Source organism: Chelonus insularis, unplaced genomic scaffold (assembly GCF_013357705.1).
Source record: "Chelonus insularis isolate UGA/USDA-ARS -01 unplaced genomic scaffold, ASM1335770v1 contig_8_pilon, whole genome shotgun sequence".
Taxonomy (NCBI): domain Eukaryota; kingdom Metazoa; phylum Arthropoda; class Insecta; order Hymenoptera; family Braconidae; genus Chelonus; species Chelonus insularis.
In genome coordinates, this window is record NW_023276778.1 from 576,749 (window position 1) to 600,690 (window position 23,942).

The following is a 23,942-nucleotide window of genomic DNA, read 5'->3' on the forward strand; positions in this document are numbered from 1 at the left end:
CCCAAAAAATCCTACAATCATTGAACGTTGTTCTGACTTGGTCGAAGGTATTTTACCGACGGCCTAACATTTTTCTCCCCACCGAATAATTAGATAAATCAAGGTCACTCCTGCCAACACATTTTCGCCAATTAGACAACTTTAATTAATTCCTAGGCGTATATATCCCTTCTCAAAGGGTCTTGAAGCTTCGAGAACGCAGAGTTTTCGGGAAAAACGGTCTGTATTAGTCAGTATTCTTTGGTTACTGCCAGTATTCGTACGGAGTTCGTACTCGGACGACTCTTGAGCATCATCGGACGATGTCAACCGATAGACAACTCGTTGTAATAGTCAACTCGGTATGTGGGTACAAGCAGAGACCTCACATAGTCAAACTCGCCAGTGAAAAACCAGAAAACTCTCCAGAATATTCCTCAGAAATGGAATAACTGACTAGTTAATCATGTATAATGATGATTATGAACTCATCAGGCAGTCTAACTCTCAGCAAATTTATACAGTAAACTCAAGTTGGTCCGAATGAGCATCTCCGTTGCAAAAGGCGCGAATGATGGCGGCATAGATGCCTCACAGCCTCATGGACAGTCACACACACAAGATCCATCAGAACAACTCGCTTGTGCCTGTGTGACAACACATTGAAAATTAGACGACTCCTGGTGCAGAGACCAGGACAGGAAAATTTACGACTTTCATGTGATCTTCTACTCATTAGTGAACTCTCTAAGTGAAATTTCCGTGAACTCAATATTGTACAGAAAAATCCTTGTTTCCTTGTCCTGAAAAGGACATTTTGTTTGAGCACCTCGCCTTTAGGGCATAACTCTGGGGATGACTCGACTTCTAGTGACGACGTCACTTGGGACGTAATATTCTTGCACCTTTAGAAAGGCACGAGGATACACGCATCTAGCCCAAGGTCTTGTAACATACCACTACTAACCTCAATTGACCGAAAGCACCCGGTTCCTGCCGATTCATTTACACCGTTCAAAAGTCCCGACTGTTCTAGCATCCAAATATCCTAAAAAATACAGTCCACAATTTCCCGACTTCTCTGTCAGCTGACTCAAAGTCAGAACAAACGCCAAGTATTTGAATTTTAAAATCAACATTTGAAATGAATTTATTTTTTAGGTTTTTTTTTGAAAAAAGTTAATACGTTTTATGGCTCAATCAACATAACAACTAAAAACTTCGCGTAACTGTTACTCATGATAAAACCTAAAAAAAACAATTCATTTCAAATAATGTTAATTTTAAGATTTAAATACTCGGCGTTTCCCGAGGCGCAATTTTTGTATTTAATTTGATACTGAATATCTTTAATAACGAAATTTCGTCTCGATTTGATATTAAAGATCTTGAAAAAATCATTTTTAAACTTATTTTCGTATTAAATACCCTGAATATTTGATAATAAAAATTTTGATACTGATTTTCATCATTAACAGTCTACTAATATCATATTGAATGTCCTGAACGTTTAGCTATTAAAATTTAATATCGATTTTGATCCGGAACACTCTGGTATGTTCTGCTCTATGGCAGGCTGGTCAGGATCAAAATCAGAATTAAATTCTTATTGTCAAAAATTCAGGATATTCAGTACCAAAATAACACATCTTAAATTTTTCAGGATATTTCGTATCAAATTAAGCCGTGTCTAACACAATTATACGAATTTTTTTATTGTTTTATAAAAATTGTTCAGTAATCATTATTCTTTTTTGTCAACATTATATTTATTATTGATACTATAGTTCTATATATCAATATTATTTATAATGATTAACAAAATAATATATTTCTTTAATCATGTGTGACTGCAATGTACAGTTGCAGAATATATAGTAACAATGGATGTTTTGATTTATCTTTTGATCATGAGTTATTAATGATTACTAATCATCGAAGTATATTATGTAGTATTTACCTACAAACTACAATTATGAGTATTCATCAAAATATGAGATAACGCAAACTTTTATTATTCTGATTCATATTTATTTATTGAAGAAATTAAATAATCTATTAAATTAATGCTGATATGAATGCATGGCAAAGTTTTACAACAATATCTAATTATTTTCAATAAAATCTAGTCTTCTATGATGCGGTGTAAGTTGTTTAACATAAACAAATAGTAACTTTCGAATATAGATTATTATTAACAAATATTTTATGGAAAATAATTCCATCTTATTAGCATAAATGATCATTAATTACTTTATATTTAACTAATGGAAAATTATTATTATTTAAATTCAATGTTTAAATTATTAGACATATTTATCGTTCTCATCAACATTCGATCACTGAATACCGGATTTCACAATTAGCTGTAGCTAATACAAAATAAAATTCCCGTAAATTTGCCCTACCTTCCGTTAGGGTAAGTCTGGGGTAGATGACCAATCTATACAATTGATAGAACTATTGCTAGGTATTGTTACTTTTTAATTTTTCTGCCAAAATGTTGGTCGTCGTTTTTGATCTCACGCATAATGAAAAGTAAACTACACAGTTAGTATCAACATTTAGTAAACGGTTCTATAAATTATTCCGATTAGTCATGTACCTCGAACTTATATATAAATATGCAATTTAAATTTGATAGGATATAGAATTTTACATTTTTGAACATGGGGCATCTACAAATGTATCCGAATAACTTTAATGAACCATTACAGTTAAAAATAAAAAAAAACGTACAGTTTTTTTCATAAAAAACTACTAAATTTGATTGATCGAGTCTAAACTTCCTAACGTGATACGAAAATAAAGAATTGACTCTGACTTGAAAATTTATCCTATAATTTCACATAATCAAGGATTGACTTCTAATCGTAGGTTAAATTATAAAATAAGTTGTTTTAGGTTTAGCTATTTTTCCACATGTTAATCGTGTACCACCAAAGTCATTTTTCTTACTTGTTGATGGGTAGTTTATATTCGAATGATAAGTCACGTCATTTTTATAAAAAAATAAAATATTAAGATTACTTAAGTAAAATTTTGCATATTATTTATATAATTTCAACCGTTATTGTCACATCCATTTTCAGAACGAAAATGAAGAAGCAACCGTACCTTAGATAAGTCACCTCGATTGCTGTCTTCACTGCTTGTGAATGTACTCGAAGTGTCAATACCCGAGTCTTTAGTGGCACTATCTTGACTACCTTGCCGATTAACTTCCCAAGACCATTCTCCTTGTGAATCATCGACGTTAGTACCACCATCGAACCGAACAGTTTTCTTTCCCTTCCTTTCTGTGAACCTGAACCGTAGAAATTTGACAATGATTTCCCTAAAAAGTTTTTTTTCTACGCACACTTACAAATACTAGCTTGTCTGATAACATTATTATGCATTCACTTTGCTCATTTAACTTTTCTTATTTTTTAAGTTAATTCCATACACTACTTTTTCTCTTCTTCTTCTTTCTACATTTTCCCCTCTTTTCAAATTTTTTTTTTCGATCGTGATGTAAATTACTTTATTCATATAGAGAAATTTTTCCGGATCAGAAAAGTATTTAGCCTAATATTAAGGTAGAAATAGCAGCCAAGATCATGGTTTATTGATTCAGCTGGACTAAATGATGTAACAATAATGTAATCACATATTTAGAAATACAATTTTCTCACAAGCTTCTTTATATTGAAACTCGATCAACTTTTATCAGAGTTTTGAGTAATATTCGAATGTAAAAATTTTAAATCTCAATAAGTCATGTAAATAATTCAAATTTTTTCATCAATAGTTGACAGAGAGATATCGACTTGTTTTTAAAATCATATTTTTTCAAATTTTCGCTATAAATTAAATAAATATTTCGAATTTATAGTACAGTACATAAAATCTATTTAATGAAATAATTTAATCTGACATTATCAACTATCCGTTAAATACTAAACTTGACTAAAACATAATAAGTATATTTTAGAAAGATAAAACGCACCTCCGACTGTCAGAATGCCATTCATCGCCACTTCGTCGGAAATTTCTTCTTATACAGTCGCTTTCCATTTCTCGTGGTTCTTGTGGTAAATGATGACCACTGTATTCGTTAGATATTGATCCATTGATGGTATGCCCATTATAGCGACCAAGTTTTCGAAACTCTCTGGATATTGTTGCTGAACCTTTTCCTTGACGACAGAACCCCTTCCCTACAGTAGATCCAGAATCTTTCTTTTCTTTTTTTCATTTTTCTTTAATTGTTTTTTTATACTTGTGTATCCACATAATTGCTATGACCTTATCAATAATAATGATGTTCTAATATTATAGCGTGAATAGATTCACGTAAAAATTACGAGATCGATGATGTCAATGAAAAATTATTTCTTAACACATAAGTGAGGTATTTCGATGCATTACTAATAATTTCGTTACGGATGAAATACGTTAACATCAATATTCTTCATCAAATTGTTAAAAGTACTTAATTATTTTTATTGGCAAATAAGCATTTTCAAAAGGTTAACTGGACTTTTGAAGCTAATTATCCTACGAGAAACTTTGAGGATTTCACATATTAGTAGACACAATTTTCTTAACAACTGAATGGTAATCATCTTTCTAAAAATTTGATAACATTAAAGAATCTTCTCATAGTTTTCAAAATGTATTCCAAATTTTGTGATATTTTACAAATTTTAAGAAATTCTGTAAATTACTCAGGGATTCGAAAGAACATTCGCAGAACAAAAAAATGTACGCATCATTGTGTTTTTTTGTTACAAACAATTTTGAACGGCTCGATTCCGTTCATTTAAATTGGTAACTTATCATATATGCAAACATGGCCAACATTTTATTAAAAAACATATAACAATATGTACTTTGATTTTTTTCACTATCATCTCTTCAATGTACTTATCACTCTAAATCATATATATTTTTTCTTCTAAATAGAAAAAATCATCAATTTAAGGATCAAAACATTTATTTAAGTTCGATGACGGAGCAAAGAAGTGAAAGTGGGAGGATGAGGAATAGAAATGATGTTAAATGTGTTAAAATGATCTCGGAATAATTAATACCGGTGGTATCATCTACACGGAGAAAAAATTCCAATAAAAATTACCGTGCTCAGCACAACAATCTACGCGCAAATGTCAATTCCCTAAAAAATTAAGACAACCTTCAAAGAAATATTAGTAATCCTTTTAAAATTTTTATTATAGATTCAATATTTATTAAGAGGAGTAAAAGTAAAAATTCTTATGCAGCACGGTAATATTCGATGAATATTAATTTTTATTTAAACTTTAAACAAAAATTAGTAAGTGACTAGAAAAAAATGAGAATCTGTATATAATTTATCATGAACCGTGTGGTAGGAAAAATTCGGGTGCTCTCCGATAAATTTTTCTATTCTCGAGTTTCCGTGCTGGGTCGGGAATCTTTGAATTATCGGTCCAACACAATCTTTCTTTGTATTGTAAGACCGTTCACACAATCAAAAACATAAGCCGTAAAACGTACAATTTAAGACGTACACGTGCATACTAACATCATAATAAGTTAAAAATTGGTTTGTACGCATGCGTACTTCTTACGGCTTTTGTTTTTGATTGTGTGAACACCCTCAGTGCTATAGTTACTTTTCTATACTGTAAACAAAGATGACATTTATATTTTTCGTTACGATTTAATATTGACGGCAACACATTACATCATTACAATTTATTATAAACTTAAACGGATTTACGCGGTGGACTCATGGGTAAGCGTCAGCTTGACGCACGATGGGTCGCGGGTTCGAGTCCCGGCCGAGACAACAGTCATTTATATGATTTTTCTCGGGCCACCGTGAGCGGGAGAAAGATCTCTTCGGAGAGCCGGGTGGTTGTATCGACGACACGGGTTTTCTGCGTAAGATTCCGATCGTAGAGATGGGGGAGGGGGGGGTGCAGTATTGTAAAAGGTGCCGTATTCATTCCAACGAATTAATTAGTTAAGAAAGTCTATTATCAATGAACCTAATTTATTTATTTATTTGTTTATATAACCAAAAAAATTATCACTAAACTTAAATAAAATTGTTTGTCGGTAACGTAGTTATCACAACTAACGTTACTCAATTTTCAGGTGCTGTGGAACACTAAATTGTCTGGTGCTGCCAAAGTATTTTTCAAAAAACTGAATGATACATTTTCTTATGTAACTTATAATTTTATACGTTGATCATTACTTTTTACTTTTCAGTAAGTTTGAACTCACATTCTTGAGCAGCACGGTAATTTTTGTATGGATTTTTAAATAAAAATTAACGGAATTTTTTCTCCGTGTAGCGAAGGAATATGACAATATGGAGGCATCGCATAATTAAACTTCTCTTGCAACTGGGGTTCAGATGTAATATTCTTCACTTTATTAAAAACTTTTTAGATCCTGGCTGACAGGACGATGGCAATAAGAATTGGCAGCTTTCTTTTAGGAAATAAAATAAATAAATAATGGTATTACGCAAGGCTCAGCTTTAGTTGCCACACTGTTTTTAATCGCTGTAAATCACATGCTTACTGAATTACTAAGTCCGATCAAAGTCAGAGCATTACTTGACGATATTATTCTGGCATGCTCAGGCAGTAAACAACAACTGAACAACAGATTCTCCAACAAGGTCTAAAGAAACTGACAGATATTTGCAGCACAACAGCATTCAAGTTCTTAATCTTCAAATCAAAACATTTAGTCTGCCATCAAAGGAACAGCGGAAGTGTCGCCACTAAACTCAATCTAGACAATGAGGGATTTCATTGATTGAATGAAATTAAAATAATTGGCCCATGCATTGACTCTGAGCTATCATGGAAAGAGCACATCAGAAAATCCCTGGTTGAATTTCATTAGACTACGGAGCTACAATGCATGGATCAGCAAACAAAAGTACTCTAAAGAGTCTTGTCTCCGTACAATCGACCAAATAAATTTATTCACTTTTTTAGTGTATTCCAGGATAATTAATTTATTTTTGGAAGTCACGCCCAATCAGAAGCTCACCCTATGTCTAATTTAAATATCAAAGTCATGTTTCTGAGCAGTACATTTATTTTTAATTGATATTTATGATAACCAAATAACTACACGGGTTAAGTTGTTGAAGGTTCAAATCGTACTGGAAAAAGACAGAGAAACTCATTTGCAATATAGTACTTTTCTTAAAATTACCAATTAATGAATTCGTTTTTCTTGATAATATAAATACAAAATGAAGAAAATAATTTAACAATAAAAATTTTCTTCTATTATATTTTTTCAAATTTGAATAAAATTTTATTCGGTTAAAATCGTTGTCATGGCACAATGTACTCATACGCATACAACAAGTACATTGACGTGGGAAGAAAAATGTATATTCGAGTTCAAATTAGATCTTGAAAAATTTTAGATCTGGTTTAGACTTGTATGACAAAATTTAATTTTGGATCAATTCGACTTGATTACGACTTCTTATAAAGTCGAAATTAATTCTTATTTTCCGACTCTAGTATTAAGTATGTCTAGAATTAATTCAATTTATTTGTAAAAAGTTTCTAATATTTTCTCATTTATATGCATGTTTCGTAGAAATGATTGTCCATTCAGTTGCAAATAATACTGATTATTAGTATGTCATACCTTCAAACTGTTTGCTGGGGTGATTATCGTTACAAGTCTATAACACCTTATAAAAATGCTTATCTGCAGATTTGAACAAACAGGTATCTCTTTCAATTTAATGTAAAATAACATGTTGCAGCCCTAACGAAATCACCAATAATACGTACGGACACCTCGCATGTTAGTTCGACTTTAAGACTTAGATTGACTTGACGTTTGCAAAAATAAATTAAAGAGTTGATATTCTAATAAAATTTGAAAAATTGTGTAATATATAATAATATGTTCTTCAACGAAGACTGTAAAATGTCATTTATTGACAGAGATAAAAGTTGATTATTGAAAGATAAATATTGTCTATGTACGGTTCTCAGCTTACACAATATTCCGTTTCTGTCTTATAAAAATTACGGCGCTGCCTCCCGTGATTAGAAAATAAGTACAAAGTTTATATAAGATTTACGAATTCAAAGCATAAGGTTCACATAGTATTTTTTATTATTCATTTAAAAATTTTTCTTGAATAGTGCAGTAAATTTTCAATGCACAGTTTCTTATCAATTAAAGAAAAATTTACTTGACCATTTTTAAATTATACTAATGTGTAAGTACATTTTTACGGCACCACAATATGAACTCTACTGTACTCCAAAATAATTTTACCTTATTTTTTTTTTTGATCAGTCTAAGCAGAAGATAGATTTTCTCTTCTTATGATTTATAAGTGTTTTTTGTGATAAATTTTTAGATAAGACAAGACGAAATTTGTTAATGTAGTTCAAGTATCTACATTTTATTACTTTTCGCACAACTTTTGCGCTAAACACATGAGATTTTGAGACTAATACGCAGTTAAACAAAGATATTTCTTCAGAATTTAGAATCACCTGCATCTTTCCTATTGAAATTTCTAGGGGAAAATCAGTGTTCTAATAGTTCTAGACTGATTAGTTATTTCAAAGTAATCGGTCAAGTTGATACGTGAAAATTTTTTTAACCGCTAATCGTTAAGTCAATGTTAACTCATTCCCGGTTGAGGGCATCGAGAAGTATCGATGTAAGCGTGGAAAAGGTAAAGCCAATAGTTTTGCATTTGCATTAAGTATGTGTAAGTGACCATTAAATGTAGTCACGTGTGTATAAGACCCCCCCCCTGTACTCCATATGCTCACTTCATTGCCTAATAACAGGACCGTAGTAATTATCTTCATATTAAATAATTCAGACCAAACGTTTAGTTGTAAGGCATGTAAAGCGTTCAAACTAACAAGTAACGATACGTGACAAATTTCGATGTTTTTTTTTTCAATTTAATGTAGTTATCAATGGAAAATTTTCATAATAGGATGTGATGAAGAAAAAAAAAATCAACGTCCTAATACTAGACAAATAAAAAATGTAAAGAAGGTTTTGAAAGAACAAAATCCATGACAGATGGATTCAAATAATACACAACAATCGCGCCAAAGAAAACTCCCAGAATTGAATGAAAAAAATTTTGAAAATGTACAAAACAAAAAAAAACTAAAAGTAACCGAAAAAAAAATCATTCAATGCCAATGAAGCAATTCCAAGTTAAAAAAAAAGACTACACAAACAAAAAACGTGAAAGATTATCGAAAACTTCCGATGGAGAATGGTCTAAAAAATAAGTTAATTATCCTACAGAGCCTTTTAAATTAAAAAGTAGTCCTCGTCATAATTTACCTGTTTAGTCGAGTCAAATGAGGGGAATGGGATAATTTTGGTTTGCTTTGGCCAAACTAATGATTTATAGATCACTAGATCGGAAATTTCACGAAGAATACGATAGTGTAGGTAAAAAATGTTTGGCACGCATAGATGGGGGAGTAAATCGCAAGCCCCCCCCCCTCCTCAATCGCGAATTTCTCTATTTTTAACGTAGATATAAAAAATAAGTTTTAAATAAAAGTTGTTTAGACTGTAATTTCAATAAAAAAAGTAATGAACACTTTTCCATATCTATGATAGATAAAAAGTTATTCGCGACTGAAGCTTCACTATTGACAGAAGAAAATTGATAAAAAATAATTAACGCTACAAATATCACTTTGTGGCGATTTGTTTCGAAACATGAGATATTAAACTATGTTCTCAGAGGAAAAAAATGTTTTTCATTAATTTTTCAATATTTTTATTGATAATTAATTATTTAAATCGCTCTAATTTCCGTAAAAGTGCACCGATCAGCCTGGTTTTTGGCTCAAAATGTGCAGAATCGAAAATTGAACAATTTACTCTGTTATGCCGTGGATAAATTTCAGAATTTCAGTCAATTTAAATACAAAAAATTTATTTTAAGTGATCACAAATTTATTGTCACTTTCAATATTAATTACACTTAAATGTTTAGCACTAAAATTATAGTTAACAACAGTACAGTTAATTAATCACTTCTATTTATTACTGAATATTCTAAACTTATTGACAATATTTTGATTCTTATTCTTCACATGAATCGAGAAAACTTTATTTATTTCTGTTTCTACTTCAATGATAGTTTCCTGTCGACTGCCTGAATAAAAAAATGAAAAAATATCAAAATACAAAAGTAGTGCTACTAATGTGTTACTGCGCTTGAGAAAAATAAGTAAGGGAGTTGCCCTGAGTCTCGAGACACAGGCATAATAATATTACGGTCATCAAAAATTAAATACACGTATGGTGTGAGGTAGTCACGGCGTAATAACCTATACAATATTCTGCGCTATTTTTCACCTGTCAAAAATTAGACAGGTTTTAATATTTGGGGGCCTTTTTCCTCTTGTGGCGTCGTTGGGAGTGACAGAGAGCAGTAGATACCTCTCTGTTTCACTCGCACTCACATAAAACTTCTGCGCACGCGCCGAGTATTGAAAAGCATGAGTGCGAGTGAAATGCACACTATAACCGTAAGAGCAACAAGAACCCTGTACAGTGAGTGAAGAAGGGCTGTTTTAGGCTCATGCTTGGTAGTGAAAAAGGATTTCCGACTGCTGAGCTCGGAATTTGTCAGCGCGAGAATTTACCAAGTTCTATGCGCTTCAAATGTTAAAGAAAATTTCACAATTTTAGGTCTCATAATCATGTATATAGATCGATAGGAAATTTTATTCTCTATCGATCTAGCTATACTTTATTGCAGACTTTTTTTTAATTTTTTACACTATCGTATTCTTCAAATGAAGAGTTTTATCAACTACTTGCAACGGAAATGCGTAAATACGCTGATTGTCAAAATTTTAATGGAAACCATAAAGAACGGTTCGAAACACACGCAAAAGAGATGAAACGGTATATTGCTATGTTGATTTATATGGAAATTTTAGAATCACTAGAAACTTCAATGTATTTTTCTAGTGATATGGTATTGTGTAAACTGGTCAAAGATGCGATGAGTCATACTAGATTAAAAAATTAAATTAGTATTTTTATCTCAATGATATTAATAATTTAACAGCTGATCAAGATGTATTATTTAAAGTGAGATCTGGATTAGATTTAACAAAAAAATGGCTCGACTTTTTTGACCCAGGACAGAATCTTGCTGTCGATAAACAAACGGCCGGACCTAAAGGTCGTGTTTTTATGAGCGATACATGCCCGCGAAACCTACAAAATCGGTCGTACTATTCAACCGGTCGATCAGCAAAAAAGTGGTTGAAGTTTATGTTCAATTATGTTATCGATTCTTGTATTATCAATGCTTACATTTTGCACAATCTTATGAATAGAAAACAATCATCTGCTTATCGCCTCATTCAACTAGAATTTAGAAGAAATAGTGCAATTATTATTAAGCGATGCCAAGATGGTTCAAAATGCAGGAAATATTTCAAAGAAAGATATTCATAAGTTAATTAAAAGTACATCAAAAACTTGTGTGATCTGTAAGGTGCAAGGTAATCGAACAAGTACTGGTCGTAAGATTCAAACCACGTGGGAGTGTAATATCCCATTGTGCAAATTTATGTGTTTTCAGTCATATTATAACTAAAAATTTTATTTTACGTTATAGTTGAGTCATAATTATAGAAAAAAACAAAAACATTAGATCAGAATAATACATATTCATTTGTTAAAAAAATGTTAAATTTTAAATGTGATGGATAAATATAATATGATTATCAAAAAAATATGACTACTCGATAATTCTTTTACTATATTATTATCTATAGAAATGTTTAATTTCAAATCTGTTATAAAAATGTTTAAATTTGTATAACATGTTTAAATCGATTATAAATTTGTAATTTTTAGTTTATACTGCTCTGTTACTCGTGATTTCCGCTTACAGTATTTGAACTACGTAACGTCCCATTCAGTGGTGGGGATTCAAAGTCATCCGGGAGAGAGTTAAACAGGACGAAATCTCACTGAAAAATTATTCAATTCTATTTTTCATTTTAAAACATAATTATCACAAAAATATATCGATGCCAAATGTCATTCATACTGTAACCGAAAATTTTCAACTACAGTTAGACGATACTAAAAATTACACTGTAGTGCCATAAAATTGAAAATTTTGAATTGCAGTAAAAATTACGTTAAACACTGAAATATTTCCTTAGTCACTTTTTCGTCATTAATACTGATTGCACTTTTTTCTTCATCTGTCAGTTATCACCGCATTATGAGAAAGCGCCGCAATTTTCATTCGAATTCTCTTTAAAAATTATAATAATTTTTTTCATTGTTCAGCTCAATGGCTGGCATGCTATTTTTCTTAAATTTTTGTGTTTTAAAAGTCCGTAAACAATTAACTTCCTCTCAACAGTAAACCTGTGCAATTAGTGAATGCTTTCTATGCATGAATAGTGAAACTGTTCATGTAACTTATACTATTTAATGTTTCACATTTCACATTAAAGAGCTATGCTTTCTCCCTTGATAGTAAATGGCCTTGAAGTATCAGGTTAATTACATTGAAAATGAACTCCAGTATGAATTGTGGCACAAGCAATTGAAGTGAATTTGGCATTAGAATATTCTAAGACTCAACCTTCGATGTTTTTAATATTTTTGTAACTCACAAGATTTAATCCCTCGTCTTTGGCTCAGGACCACAATGTTTTACTTTACACCTTTAGTGGAAAACTTACTCTTAACTAAATAATTAAAAAGTGGTATATTTTTTTTACTATCGACTTTCGCGATTATTGTGCTTAAAAAAGAAGTATTTTGATTGCAACAACAGCAAATTAATCGGACTAGGAAGTGTTTTAGAGCACGATACTTACATGCAGTTACATACTTAAGCCCGGACAAAAAGAAATTTATATGTACATATACATGTAATGATAGAATTTCTTATCTGCTATATACGTCAAAGTAATTCTTAGATCTGTGTTTCAATATATGTTTAATATTTATGCCGTAACATTACTTTTTCTTAGAACGTATCCGAAATCAAATGTTCATTTCTACTCACATCAATATTTCAAGTAACATACATATATATGTAATGTTTACTAATCTTTTTTCATTCTAAACTGAATATTTCTACATTAAAATACTTTGTAATTTATGTTTTCGACATATATATTATTTTTCATCCGGGGATAATAATTTGATACAGACAAAAAAAAGTTCTATTTTTCATAATAACAAGAGCATAAGAATTTCAAATTACTAAATAAAATTGTTTTTAATTTTTCACAGTGCTCAGCAAATGAGAGTGAATTACTAAGACATCGAAATAATATAATAATCAAAACATCATGATATATGTATATCACACAAATAGATGCGTTTATATTTGTGACATTTATCATTATATCATCATAAAAGATACCGCGAGAAATTTCTTCATCTTCTCGGCCAGCATCACTTGGCGATAATTTCTGTCACCGGCCTTATTCCTGGTACTTCTTAGATTCGCCTCAATTGGAACTTGCTTTTCACCTAAAACCCCATTTACTTAAACTTGTTTATGCGAAAAATATTTTAGTCTACAAGTTTAAACTAAAAAAAGTATGAATACAAAGATAATCAATAATAGTTTGATTGTAACAAAAAAAAAATTACAAGAGCATGCGTATGTTCTATTAACTTTCTAAAAAAAATTATGCATTGATAATGAGGCTTATCTTTATTTTAATTTATTATTTAAATATTCAGGTAATCATTGATCTATTCCGCAAATGAACTGAAAATTTTTAATATTTCATTGCGATAGTTTCTCTTTTACTTTGAAATTTTTGAATAATTTTAAACTTTTGACAATAGAATTTTTTAAACAATATTTTTAATACTAACACTGAAATATACACACTAAATTATTCATCAAAATAATTCACATACACCATTGCCAGTTTTGAAATAGAAAATAGCAATCGTTAAACATGTCGTTATTTTTTATTCAAATAAAAACTCTTAAAAATGTACCAATAGTTGTTCTAAGTTGAGAACAAAAAAAATCACTTAATGCATTTTCTGATACTTCAATAATCTTACAAATATAGTGGACGCAGTGTTATGTAAAAGCTTCAACTCTTTATTCAATTTCAAGAATAACGTTCAGGTAAAGCAGCTATCATCGAGCGAAAAAATAATTGAAACTGACGCTAGAACAACGCACACCAGAATAGTGCAGATACATTTGATAATTGTTTTATGGAAATCTACTAGTTTTTGCTGGTTGAAAGAAATTTGCTATAGGCGGTAAATGTCATTAGTATATATGTGACAGAAAGCAAAAAATATCGTATAAGAACATAGACAAGGTTCTTTCTAATAAATTGAAAACTTTGTAAGTAATCCTGAATTATTTTATAATTAAATGTTTCAACGAGTTATGAAAGTAAAAGAAACAATATTTCTCTTACGTGAACTAGTTTTATACGATTTTAAAAATTTTTATTGTTTTAAAACTAAACCATTTTTAACTTCTTACGAGAAAAATTCAAAAAATTTATGTTATTAATCATATAAATTTTTATGCAAAATCCGAATCTATTTTTTGGACTCACGTTCATATACCCACATCTACTATAGCGGACTTTGCTACTCCTTGATTTAGAAAGAAAATCAGAATTCGGTTTCAATAGAGATTCAAATCAGTTCGAAAGTAACAGGAATTTTGTTTGATTAATTGAAAACTTTTGTGAAATTAGAACATGAGATTGAAATTAAAATCAGCTCCGTTGATGTTGTTTTTTCTTGAATAGCTTTATTTAAATTTTCGTAAATATAGTACTAAATAATAAATTACGACCCGAATTTCTCTCAACTGAGTATGTGAAAGATTATAAACTAATGAAGAGTTTTATACTTATTTAACATAATAAACCTTATGTGTGTTAGAATAACACACCGTGAATATGGTTGAACACAAACTTTTGAGTTTTTTTGTTATTTTTAACGCATCTCAGAGTGTGTTGAAACTTATCGTTCGTCTATGACGTTAAACAATGAACATGTATTTTTACGTTTATAACATATTTCAAATTTATGAGGAAGATACACTGAAGAAATGTAGAGTAGTTTATACTTAATTATAAATTTATTTATCCAATGTGTTGTTAAATGAGAGAAGTTAATAATCATCTTAACGAAATGCAGACATCGATTAACATTTAAATTTACTATCTTCTGTTATTTTTGGAACTTATAATTCAACAGTTCATACTTACTACTCCATCATAAAAATCCTTATGATGAAAAATAGACAACTGCATTAAAAAAAATCTTTTTCTTATTCCTATCATGCCTATTACTACGCAACTATTTCTACAAAGAAAAATATTAGAATTAATATTATTTTATTCAAATTTCATATCAGTTGAGAATATTTATTATTTTTATGTCTAGTAAAATTCTAGAAATAATGATTTTTCAAATTAAGCTATTTCTGGAAACTCACCTTGTTAATCGATGATCACTTATGAATAATATTTACTGCCTTTTCTAATAATCTGTATATCAATAATTGGGAGCAACAACATCTTCCGTATGCATTTTGTACTGGTAATCTTTTTATAAAATGCGTATATTTTTCTATGTCTACTTGATAGTAGATATGGACAGTGTTTATCATCAATGAAAGTACAATTGAAAGATTATAAGGCGCAAATTTCAAACGGATGTCATTTACTCAAGTTATGAATAGTAGATACTTTTTTCTAGATCCGAAATATCAAATTCATTCTATTAAATGATACGATAATAAATTATTATCAAAACCAATAATCATTCCTTTTCATCGCCATCTCGTTAATTATCTTAATCTTAGAAGAAATTTGATGTAATCATTTCAAGAAAAGCGCAATTTTTGATCTTTCTGTATATAATATCAGCAAAAATTGTGTAAGTAAAAAAGACGTCTGATGTATACGAGTTTCAATCATCAAAACGGTAACGCGTTTTAATTTTGACGATTAGATAGAATGTAACAAATGTAATCTGTGGGGCCTACGAAAACTAATCGGTTAGTAGAAATTTATTAAAATGATTTTTCTGAAAATGAAATGATGATAGAATTTACACTATCCGTAAAAGCCCCACGCGCTGTAAAGTAATCCCAGACACCAAGACTTTGTTGACTTATAGATATTTGATTTTTTATTGAAAATTCATTCACGTTGATTGTGAGATCTTAAGCTCCATAACTTCAAATAAGCTTTTCATAATAAAAAACATCCATAACTTCAACTCCTTTTATTCTATTTCAGTTCTCCTTTAGATGTTCGTAATTACCCTAGTCTCCCCTATATATTCTTTTTGTAATGGACACATAAATTCTTTAATCTTTAAAATCATTTGTTCAGCAACATTAAGATGAATTTGTATAATGAATCTAAGTTAAAATATACTTAACTGATCTTCTTGTGCTTTCTACCATAATAATGTGTATTATTAGAAGAAAATTAGTGTATATGAAAGAAAAATTATCGTATATTTCTATTCACGTTCTAACATGGTATTTTATTTACGTCATTAGATATCGTGGTTCACTACCTATTTATCTAATCAACTGTAAATTATCTTTCTTGTTTATTCTTAACTTATCGATTGTAATAAAACTATTGATAATATTTACTACTCAATAAATATTTTAAGTAAAGAATCAATTGCACGTTCATTTGATAATTTTTAACGACTGAAAATCTGCTCATTCGAACTTTTTTCTTAATCGTCTGGATTGAAAATTTTTACCATAGCCTAAAATGTTTGAGATTCAATAATCACTGGCTCTATTTTATAGGTTTTTTCAAATTTTGTAGAAAAAAATTTTTAGGTTTGCTGGTCTTTTTACCATATAATAAGAATAACGTTCAATAAATATTGTTGGAATTGAAAATTACTTACCCTTCTCGGACTCATCAGGTTCATCACTAGCACATTCAGGAGTACTACGTTCCTCTTCACTACTACTAAAACTTCGTTGTTGATGTAAAGATCCGGAATTTGTATCAGTGGGGACTAGTCGTTGAGGATGTTTTTCTTGGTTTTGATGATGATGGGGTTGAAGAGAATGAACACGTGAAATATCTATGCCAGAATGATCGTAAGGCATACCCAGATTTGACTTTTGATCCTTTGATAAAAAAAACAACTAGTTGATTATACTTTCCACATATTAACACAAATTTGTTAAGATTCGTTTAACTTAATTGATAAATGATGATCGTTAAGAAAATTTAGACATCAGTGGAAATATTGACACCAACTTCATTTTTTTCTTAGTAGCAACTTTATTGTAATCCGGAACGCCCCATGATACAACTCTCATTTTACTTCATTTAGGTTTCAAACGATCTTTTCTCTTTTGCCCATAAGGCATTGTTGAGAACCAATTTTATACTTGATTAAAAGCCTGTCATTAATTAATACAGAAATCTCACGGTTGCAGCGAATATTGATGTCATAAAAAAAAAATTGATAATTCGAAAAGCGTAACTAGCAAAAATGATTCTCTAAACCATATAAAGACATAATTCAAACTAATCATGATAATTTTGTAGTTGTAAGTTTTCATTTTTATCGGCACTACTTATGACTGTTTTAAATTTTTTTTCTTCAAAATAACTATGCAGTTGAGTTACTTGGAGTTTAATCGAAAAAAAATTAAGTCATTGATAAGATTTTTATCCTTTTCAGTATTTCTTTTTTATCAAATCATAGACATTTCGTGAAATCTTTATCAACTCATAAAAGAATTTCAGAATGATAATTGAATTTCGCAAACCTTATAAAAAGTTCAACAACGAATACAAAATTTAGCGAAATTTTTATTCAATAACAAAAACATTACTATGTTTTATAACATGAAAAATTTATGAAGCTTATAAGCTTATCACATGATGTTGCGTGAAACCATCATGCGTATGTTTTATTGCTGAATCTATTTGATCAATGTACCTGAAAAATTGAGCGTGATCTTTGATACGTTTGCGCATGCTGTCTCATCAAACCATCTAACTCCCCTCGGTAAATGTTTGGATCGTCTTCAGGGAAAGCGGCAGGGTGTCGCGGCGTTTGTTGAGGATAAGAGCCTACAACAACATGCGGATTTGGCAAACTTCGAGAGTGAGGGGATACAGACATTTCCACTCCACTATCACTGGTTGATAATCTTCGATTAGGAACCTAAAATATAAAATATATTATATTTCATACCTCAATCATCTATCTTATATGACATTTTTTTTTTATTAATTATTTTATACTTTATGTAGATTGTTCACGAAATTTTAACTTTGAATAACCTAACCAGTTAAGGATAGAAATGAGTGTGCCGGAACAGAGCAATTAGGAAGTCGTATTTATAAAGAATGTAATAATCTTTATTTTTCAGCACTATCAATACACAATATACACTGTACAAGTTTTAGTCCCTAAAAAATGAATGAATGCCACTTGAACTGAACGAATGTTAATAAAAATCACAGAATAATAATTGAATGTCTAAAAAATGGCTTAACTTGGTGTATTCAGTATTATTGATCTCTCACACAAGCTCAACACGCTTCTTAAGTCAAGCAATATTATGATTGTACACGTGACATTAGCCTATCATGCAATGCGAAATGAATTGGAGTTTAATTACTTGAATTTGCTGAGAATTGTCTAGAAATATTTCTTGATTTATCTTTAGGATGAATAGCTAAATGATTTCTGTTATTTTGAATATCACAAACTTCACAGATTGTCTCAGGAGAATTAAGTTTACATTACACGATTTAGAGTGGCCGTGTGAAGATCGAGATTCGCAAAAGAACCCCACGACTGAACCTTTACTGGTCACACTTGACACTAGATTTTGGTCAATTGAGTGACTAGAATTTGAGAATTTATCGATTGGCTGGTCGATTAGTTATCGACCCATCGCCAAGATGGCCACCGAAGTTCGTCTTAGATGATTGTTCAAATTGAAAATTAATTAATTTTCAATATAGGTACTACTAGTATTAGGAGTATCAAATAAAAGAGAAATAGAAATAACTGAAAAAAACTCTGTTTTTTCGCAAAGTCGATCAAAGCTAACTTGGAAATAATTTTTCTCTTTTATATTATTATTTTTTTGTTCCCCCAGTTATTCTATGTATCAATAAAAAAAATCAAATAACTTTCCACTGAGAAGTTAAAAAATAAATATTATTAATCCACTCAACATTAAATACTGAATCGATTGATGCTATTTAATTCTTTAATTTTTATATGTCACTTAGAGTACTTACTCTATCCAATTCTAGTGATAACTTACTTTTTCAGAAGTCTTAAAAATCTTTTCTACATTTTTAATACATAAACATAACCATATTTACCTATCTTATGGATTTTGTTTACGTTGTGCTTTGGTTAGGTATGTTTATTATGATAAAATACTTGCAATGAGTGTGACAAGCGCTTACATATCACTTTGTCTCTCTGACAGCAATATCGTACCCAAAGGCTGTCCAATATTTTCATCGTTTTTAATTTTTTTCAACCTTTAGAGGTCAATAACTTTTTACCTGTTAAAGGTAAAGTTGCAAAGATGTGAACTTTCGTATGTAACATCGTAGCCACTACAACTTTTGTTTAAAACATTTTTTTATGTTTGTTATAGTTTTCGAAAAAAAAAAAGAGATTTAACATGAAAAAAAGCACAAAAAAGCGTTTGAAGGGTGATTTCAATCATTGCCCGGTGTTGGAGCTTATTTTTTTACGAGAAACTAATTCTACGTCCTTTGCAAAAATATTGTATCAAAATTTTATCCCCTTCAATATTTCCGTGTATAAAATCTTAAATGATTGGACTATACCTGTTCTTGCTGAGAATATTGTCGTCGGAATAAACTTTCACTTCTTTGAAGGAGCGGAAGGTTTTCTTTTTCAGCAGCACTATGAGCTCTTTCTAATTTCGGTCTTTTGTCATGTGTTAATTCAAGATGACGTGAACTCTGCATGTCCTCTTGCATTCGTCTCAGCATAGCTGCATCTTCTGCACCCATATTTCCTTTACCCATCCATTGTCCAGTTTTCGAAAGTAATTCTTGTTTCTTTCGGCAAACGATGCAAACCCATATCGACTATGATAAAAACAAAATTTAAATTGAATACATTATTGTACATACATCAAACTTGTCACTTGGTCTGGAATAAAAAATTAAAAATAACCATCTTAATTTTATCAAAATGTTAGAATTTCTTCCCCTACTGAACAACTCAAGGATTGAGTGTTTTACTAATTTGAATACACCAATTAGACTACGTTTATCAATTTATAGGCGTAAATAACACTTATCGAAGACATAAACGGAATAGATCTATGCAGTATAAAATCTTTATAATGAAATTTAAGGGACCGAACATTTTAGTTTTTTACAGAAAATTTTGATATTTGGAGTCAAGAAAAAAAAGCTAAGTTCTGATGACAACATTTTTTAATATGTTTTAACATATAAAATCAATACGAGCGTTTTTCCTTTTATTATAGATAATCTTTATTACTCTTTACTCACTTGAGTTGAGTAGAAAAAATTGTACAAGGGTCGAAAACGTAGGTAGCAGAAAATTGGAGCTATGTGCAGCTGGCTGTCATGCGGCAGGTTATAGTGTCGCTTAAAAATACTCAGCTCCGTGTGCTGGTTAGATGATTTACAGCTGTCTTTGTCGAGACTGCTTCCGTCTAGTCTATTGGCTTGAGCCTTTATTGTTTAGCATTTGTTAACTTTCTTTACGCGTCAAATAAAATCTCAAAAATGCTTTCACTACGTTCCCTTTATTCAATAGTATTTGTTTCAGACTTAAAAATTATTTCATTGAATTGTGTTCTGACTTCGAGTCAGCCAAGATGAGAAAATCGACAAGATCTAGTAGACTGCATTAACTAGTGGGAGGTTAAATGCGGAAAAAGGTTCAGAAAATAATGCACGAACACCAACAAGTATGGTTTTTCGGGTTTTTATTAACAAAAACACTTATTCTATGAATACATATGATTAATTACTAATTGTTTGTGAGTTGTCCGTGAATTGTCTATATCATTCACTGAAAGAATTGTCTGAAAAATTAAATCACTAAAATACTCTAACACAGCGTGTAGCGATAGGCACGCCTGTACAGGTGAGCTGTTCGGTAGTGTGCTGTACGTATGACTGTCCATGAGGCACTATGGCGTCGATAATAGTACAGCTTCGGGCCCAAAAACACAAAACTGATTATCCTGTAATCAGCCTGTCTTTTTTGAGCCCCATGTCTGGAGGCTCAAGTCATCTGAGGTTGAGTTGACTGTTGTTGACACCTGGACTTCGTCGTGATTACTAGAGTAGGCCATCGTTTTGCTTGACGAGCTGCATCTTGCGCAGACTCCATTGCTCGTGCACAAGTCGAAATGAAGGAGAGTAAGTGGTTGAGAGTTGTCGGTGAGCGAGACCTACTTCGCTCTAATTCCCAGGACTCTCGTAGCGGCTGCTCAAGTTTACCGGCCACCAAGTCCACTCGGAAGTAGTCTGCTGAGTCGACGGGGACGTTGAGTGCTTTCAAGGCATCCAAGTTCTGCTTCACCATGCTTACTAGGTTATCTAACTGTTCAGCTGACTTGGGTGATGGTGGTGAAATGCTAAACAGATGTTTAATATGAAAAAATAAAAGTTGCTCAAGATTGTTATACCTCTCTTTCAGTTGAGTCCAGACTATCTCGTAGCCATTATCATTTATAACGGCATGTCTGATGAGATATGCTGGTGGGACTGATAGGTTAGCCTTTAGATAGTGAAGTTTGGAGACTGGTCGTAGGTCTGTGCAATTATGCACCAGAGACGTGGACACATCACGAAACTGAGTCCAGGTTGATGAGTTGCCTTTGAACTGTGGGAGTGTGATTTCCGGAAGAGTTACGTGGTACCTTCTAGTATATTACTTAAGTTAGCTGTTGTGTTGCTGACTTGTACTTATTAATGACCTTCTGCATCTCTTGTTTATGAAGTTGAGACTTCACACGATGAAGAGTGGATTCGATGTGGTAGTTGATCCTCGAGGCACTATCATACATTTTATTTGTCATATATTGATGCTTAAATAGAGTCAATCGGCATCTAACACCCAATGACTCATGCCCAACTGCGAATGAGGTCCATAATGTGTTAAGTTGTACAAGCTTCCCTTCAATGATGCTCCTCTTGATGAGTTTAAGCTGCTTAACTAATTCTGTGACATCTTGCTGCATGAATTGTAGCTACTGATAGCTTGACATTTGGGATGTGAGCCTACAATGTGTGGTGTTCGCAAGAGATGGTGGTGATTTAAACCATTCTCTTGAGGTTGACGCCTTGTTTGGAACTTTTAGGATCTTGTCAGTGCTCTCATCAACACGAGAGACGCCGGGAATGTCTGTTGCCACTGGTTCAATACTCACTTCTAAATTTTCACTGACACCTTCAAGTGAATCATTGTCGTCAATCAGCACAGTCTAACTTAGCAGGAGAAATTACCCGTTTCTCTGCCATGATTAACTAACTCGAATTGTCTGAGATCACAAAAAATTTAATTAATCACAAAAAAACTGCACCAAAACTGTGGAAAGAGTTGTTTGATGTCACTTTGACACTGGTGAGCTTTCAATCAAATCTAAACACCAACAGAATCACACAAATTAACTGAACGAGTCCACGAACTCTTAATAATGATTTGAGGTGACTAAACTTATACCAAGGACACTAAACTAACTAAATAACTATGTTCATTTACACGTGCGTCAAGGTTATTTTGACAACGTTTGTACATTAAACAAAATGCGCGCCAAGCGTCCAAAGAAAATTACAAGTTGGTTAGAATAAGCACCAATGCACGACAAAAACAAATATGAGTGTCACTTAGCACTGAAATACGTAAACACCTTTTATCTATGAGGTTGTTTACACTTAAACACAAAGAGTTGACTGAGTTGAAAATTTTCACCAAAACTGAAACTTGAAAATTTCACTAAATTTTCACACACTCATTAACACCGAAAACCTTGTCGAATTTTTTGAGATGCATCCAAACCGTTCTCATCCGGCTCGAAGGACTAAATGATGATTTTAGGTCACGTTTGTTCGTGATACGCCACTAGAGACGACTAAACCGTATTTTTTGTAAAAAGAGTGAGTTTACTGCACAAATCTGTGATTTCACTGCGAGAACAATTACAAAATTGACCGCGTAATTTGCCTGGAGCTAACTGACGCCACAAGTGCTCGACTGCGTGCTTGTTGGTGTCACTAGGGCCGTAGAGTTGTCTGCTGGGGCATGAGGGAAATACTTCTTGACGATTGGTCCAGTGAGTTGACTGACGCGCCGGGGGGTAAGTCCGGCATTAGAAAAATTTGAATATTTTAAGACGAACTGACTTGGGCCCCTCCATGTTAGAACAAATTGAGAGATGCAAAAATATTGTTATTCAAGGTTAAATTTTTAAATAGAATGGTTCAAATCTCGAATAACTTTACTTGTTAGATTAAATATATATTCACTAGTATAAAGCTTTGAAAACAGCTTCTAGGGAAAATTTTAAAGTAATTCGTGTTTCAAAAGTTACGGCAGAGTTTACACTGAACCCGCCAAGAACTTTAGAAAAGACGAAGGCTAGAGCAAAACTAGGTTTTTTTCTGATCTTTCAAGCTTGTTTAGAGAGCTTAATGAGGTTATTTTATGGCTTTTCTGTCAATCAGGTGTTTAATATATTCAAATTTCCTTTTCCGGAATCTACATCATTCTTGCTAAGACTTTTCCTTCACGGTGAGCTGCCCTAAGGCACGCTTTCCCTCTTTTGCTACCTGTGCGTAAAATGCGTCTCGGTTTTCGTTCATGGTGCCATAGGTCTGTTTCTAGTATTGGTGATTCTTCTTACC

At 31.6% G+C, this 23,942-nt stretch overlaps 1 protein-coding gene across 11 annotated transcripts in view; it reads right to left on the reverse strand.

The window, feature by feature from the left end:
* Rim (Rab3 interacting molecule) overlaps positions 1 to 20,136 on the reverse strand; it is a 244,107-nt gene extending 223,971 nt beyond the window's left edge. For 8 of the 11 annotated variants that reach the window (XM_035091932.1, XM_035091934.1, XM_035091929.1 and 5 more), the window contains exons 1-4: positions 19,875 to 20,136; positions 17,989 to 18,216; positions 16,936 to 17,164; positions 13,421 to 13,530 (exon numbers count right to left, since the gene is read on the reverse strand). In XM_035091932.1, coding sequence (XP_034947823.1) covers positions 13,421 to 13,530; positions 16,936 to 17,164; positions 17,989 to 18,216; positions 19,875 to 20,078 — 771 coding nt within the window. In that variant the 5' untranslated portion in view covers positions 20,079 to 20,136. Of the gene's footprint in view, positions 1 to 3,096; positions 3,287 to 3,970; positions 4,538 to 13,420; positions 13,531 to 16,935; positions 17,165 to 17,988; positions 18,217 to 19,874 lie in introns of those variants that run through there. The other 3 variants (XM_035091936.1, XM_035091933.1, XM_035091935.1) reach the window with 2 other exon arrangements.
* Between the last annotated feature and the right edge of the window lie 3,806 nt (positions 20,137 to 23,942).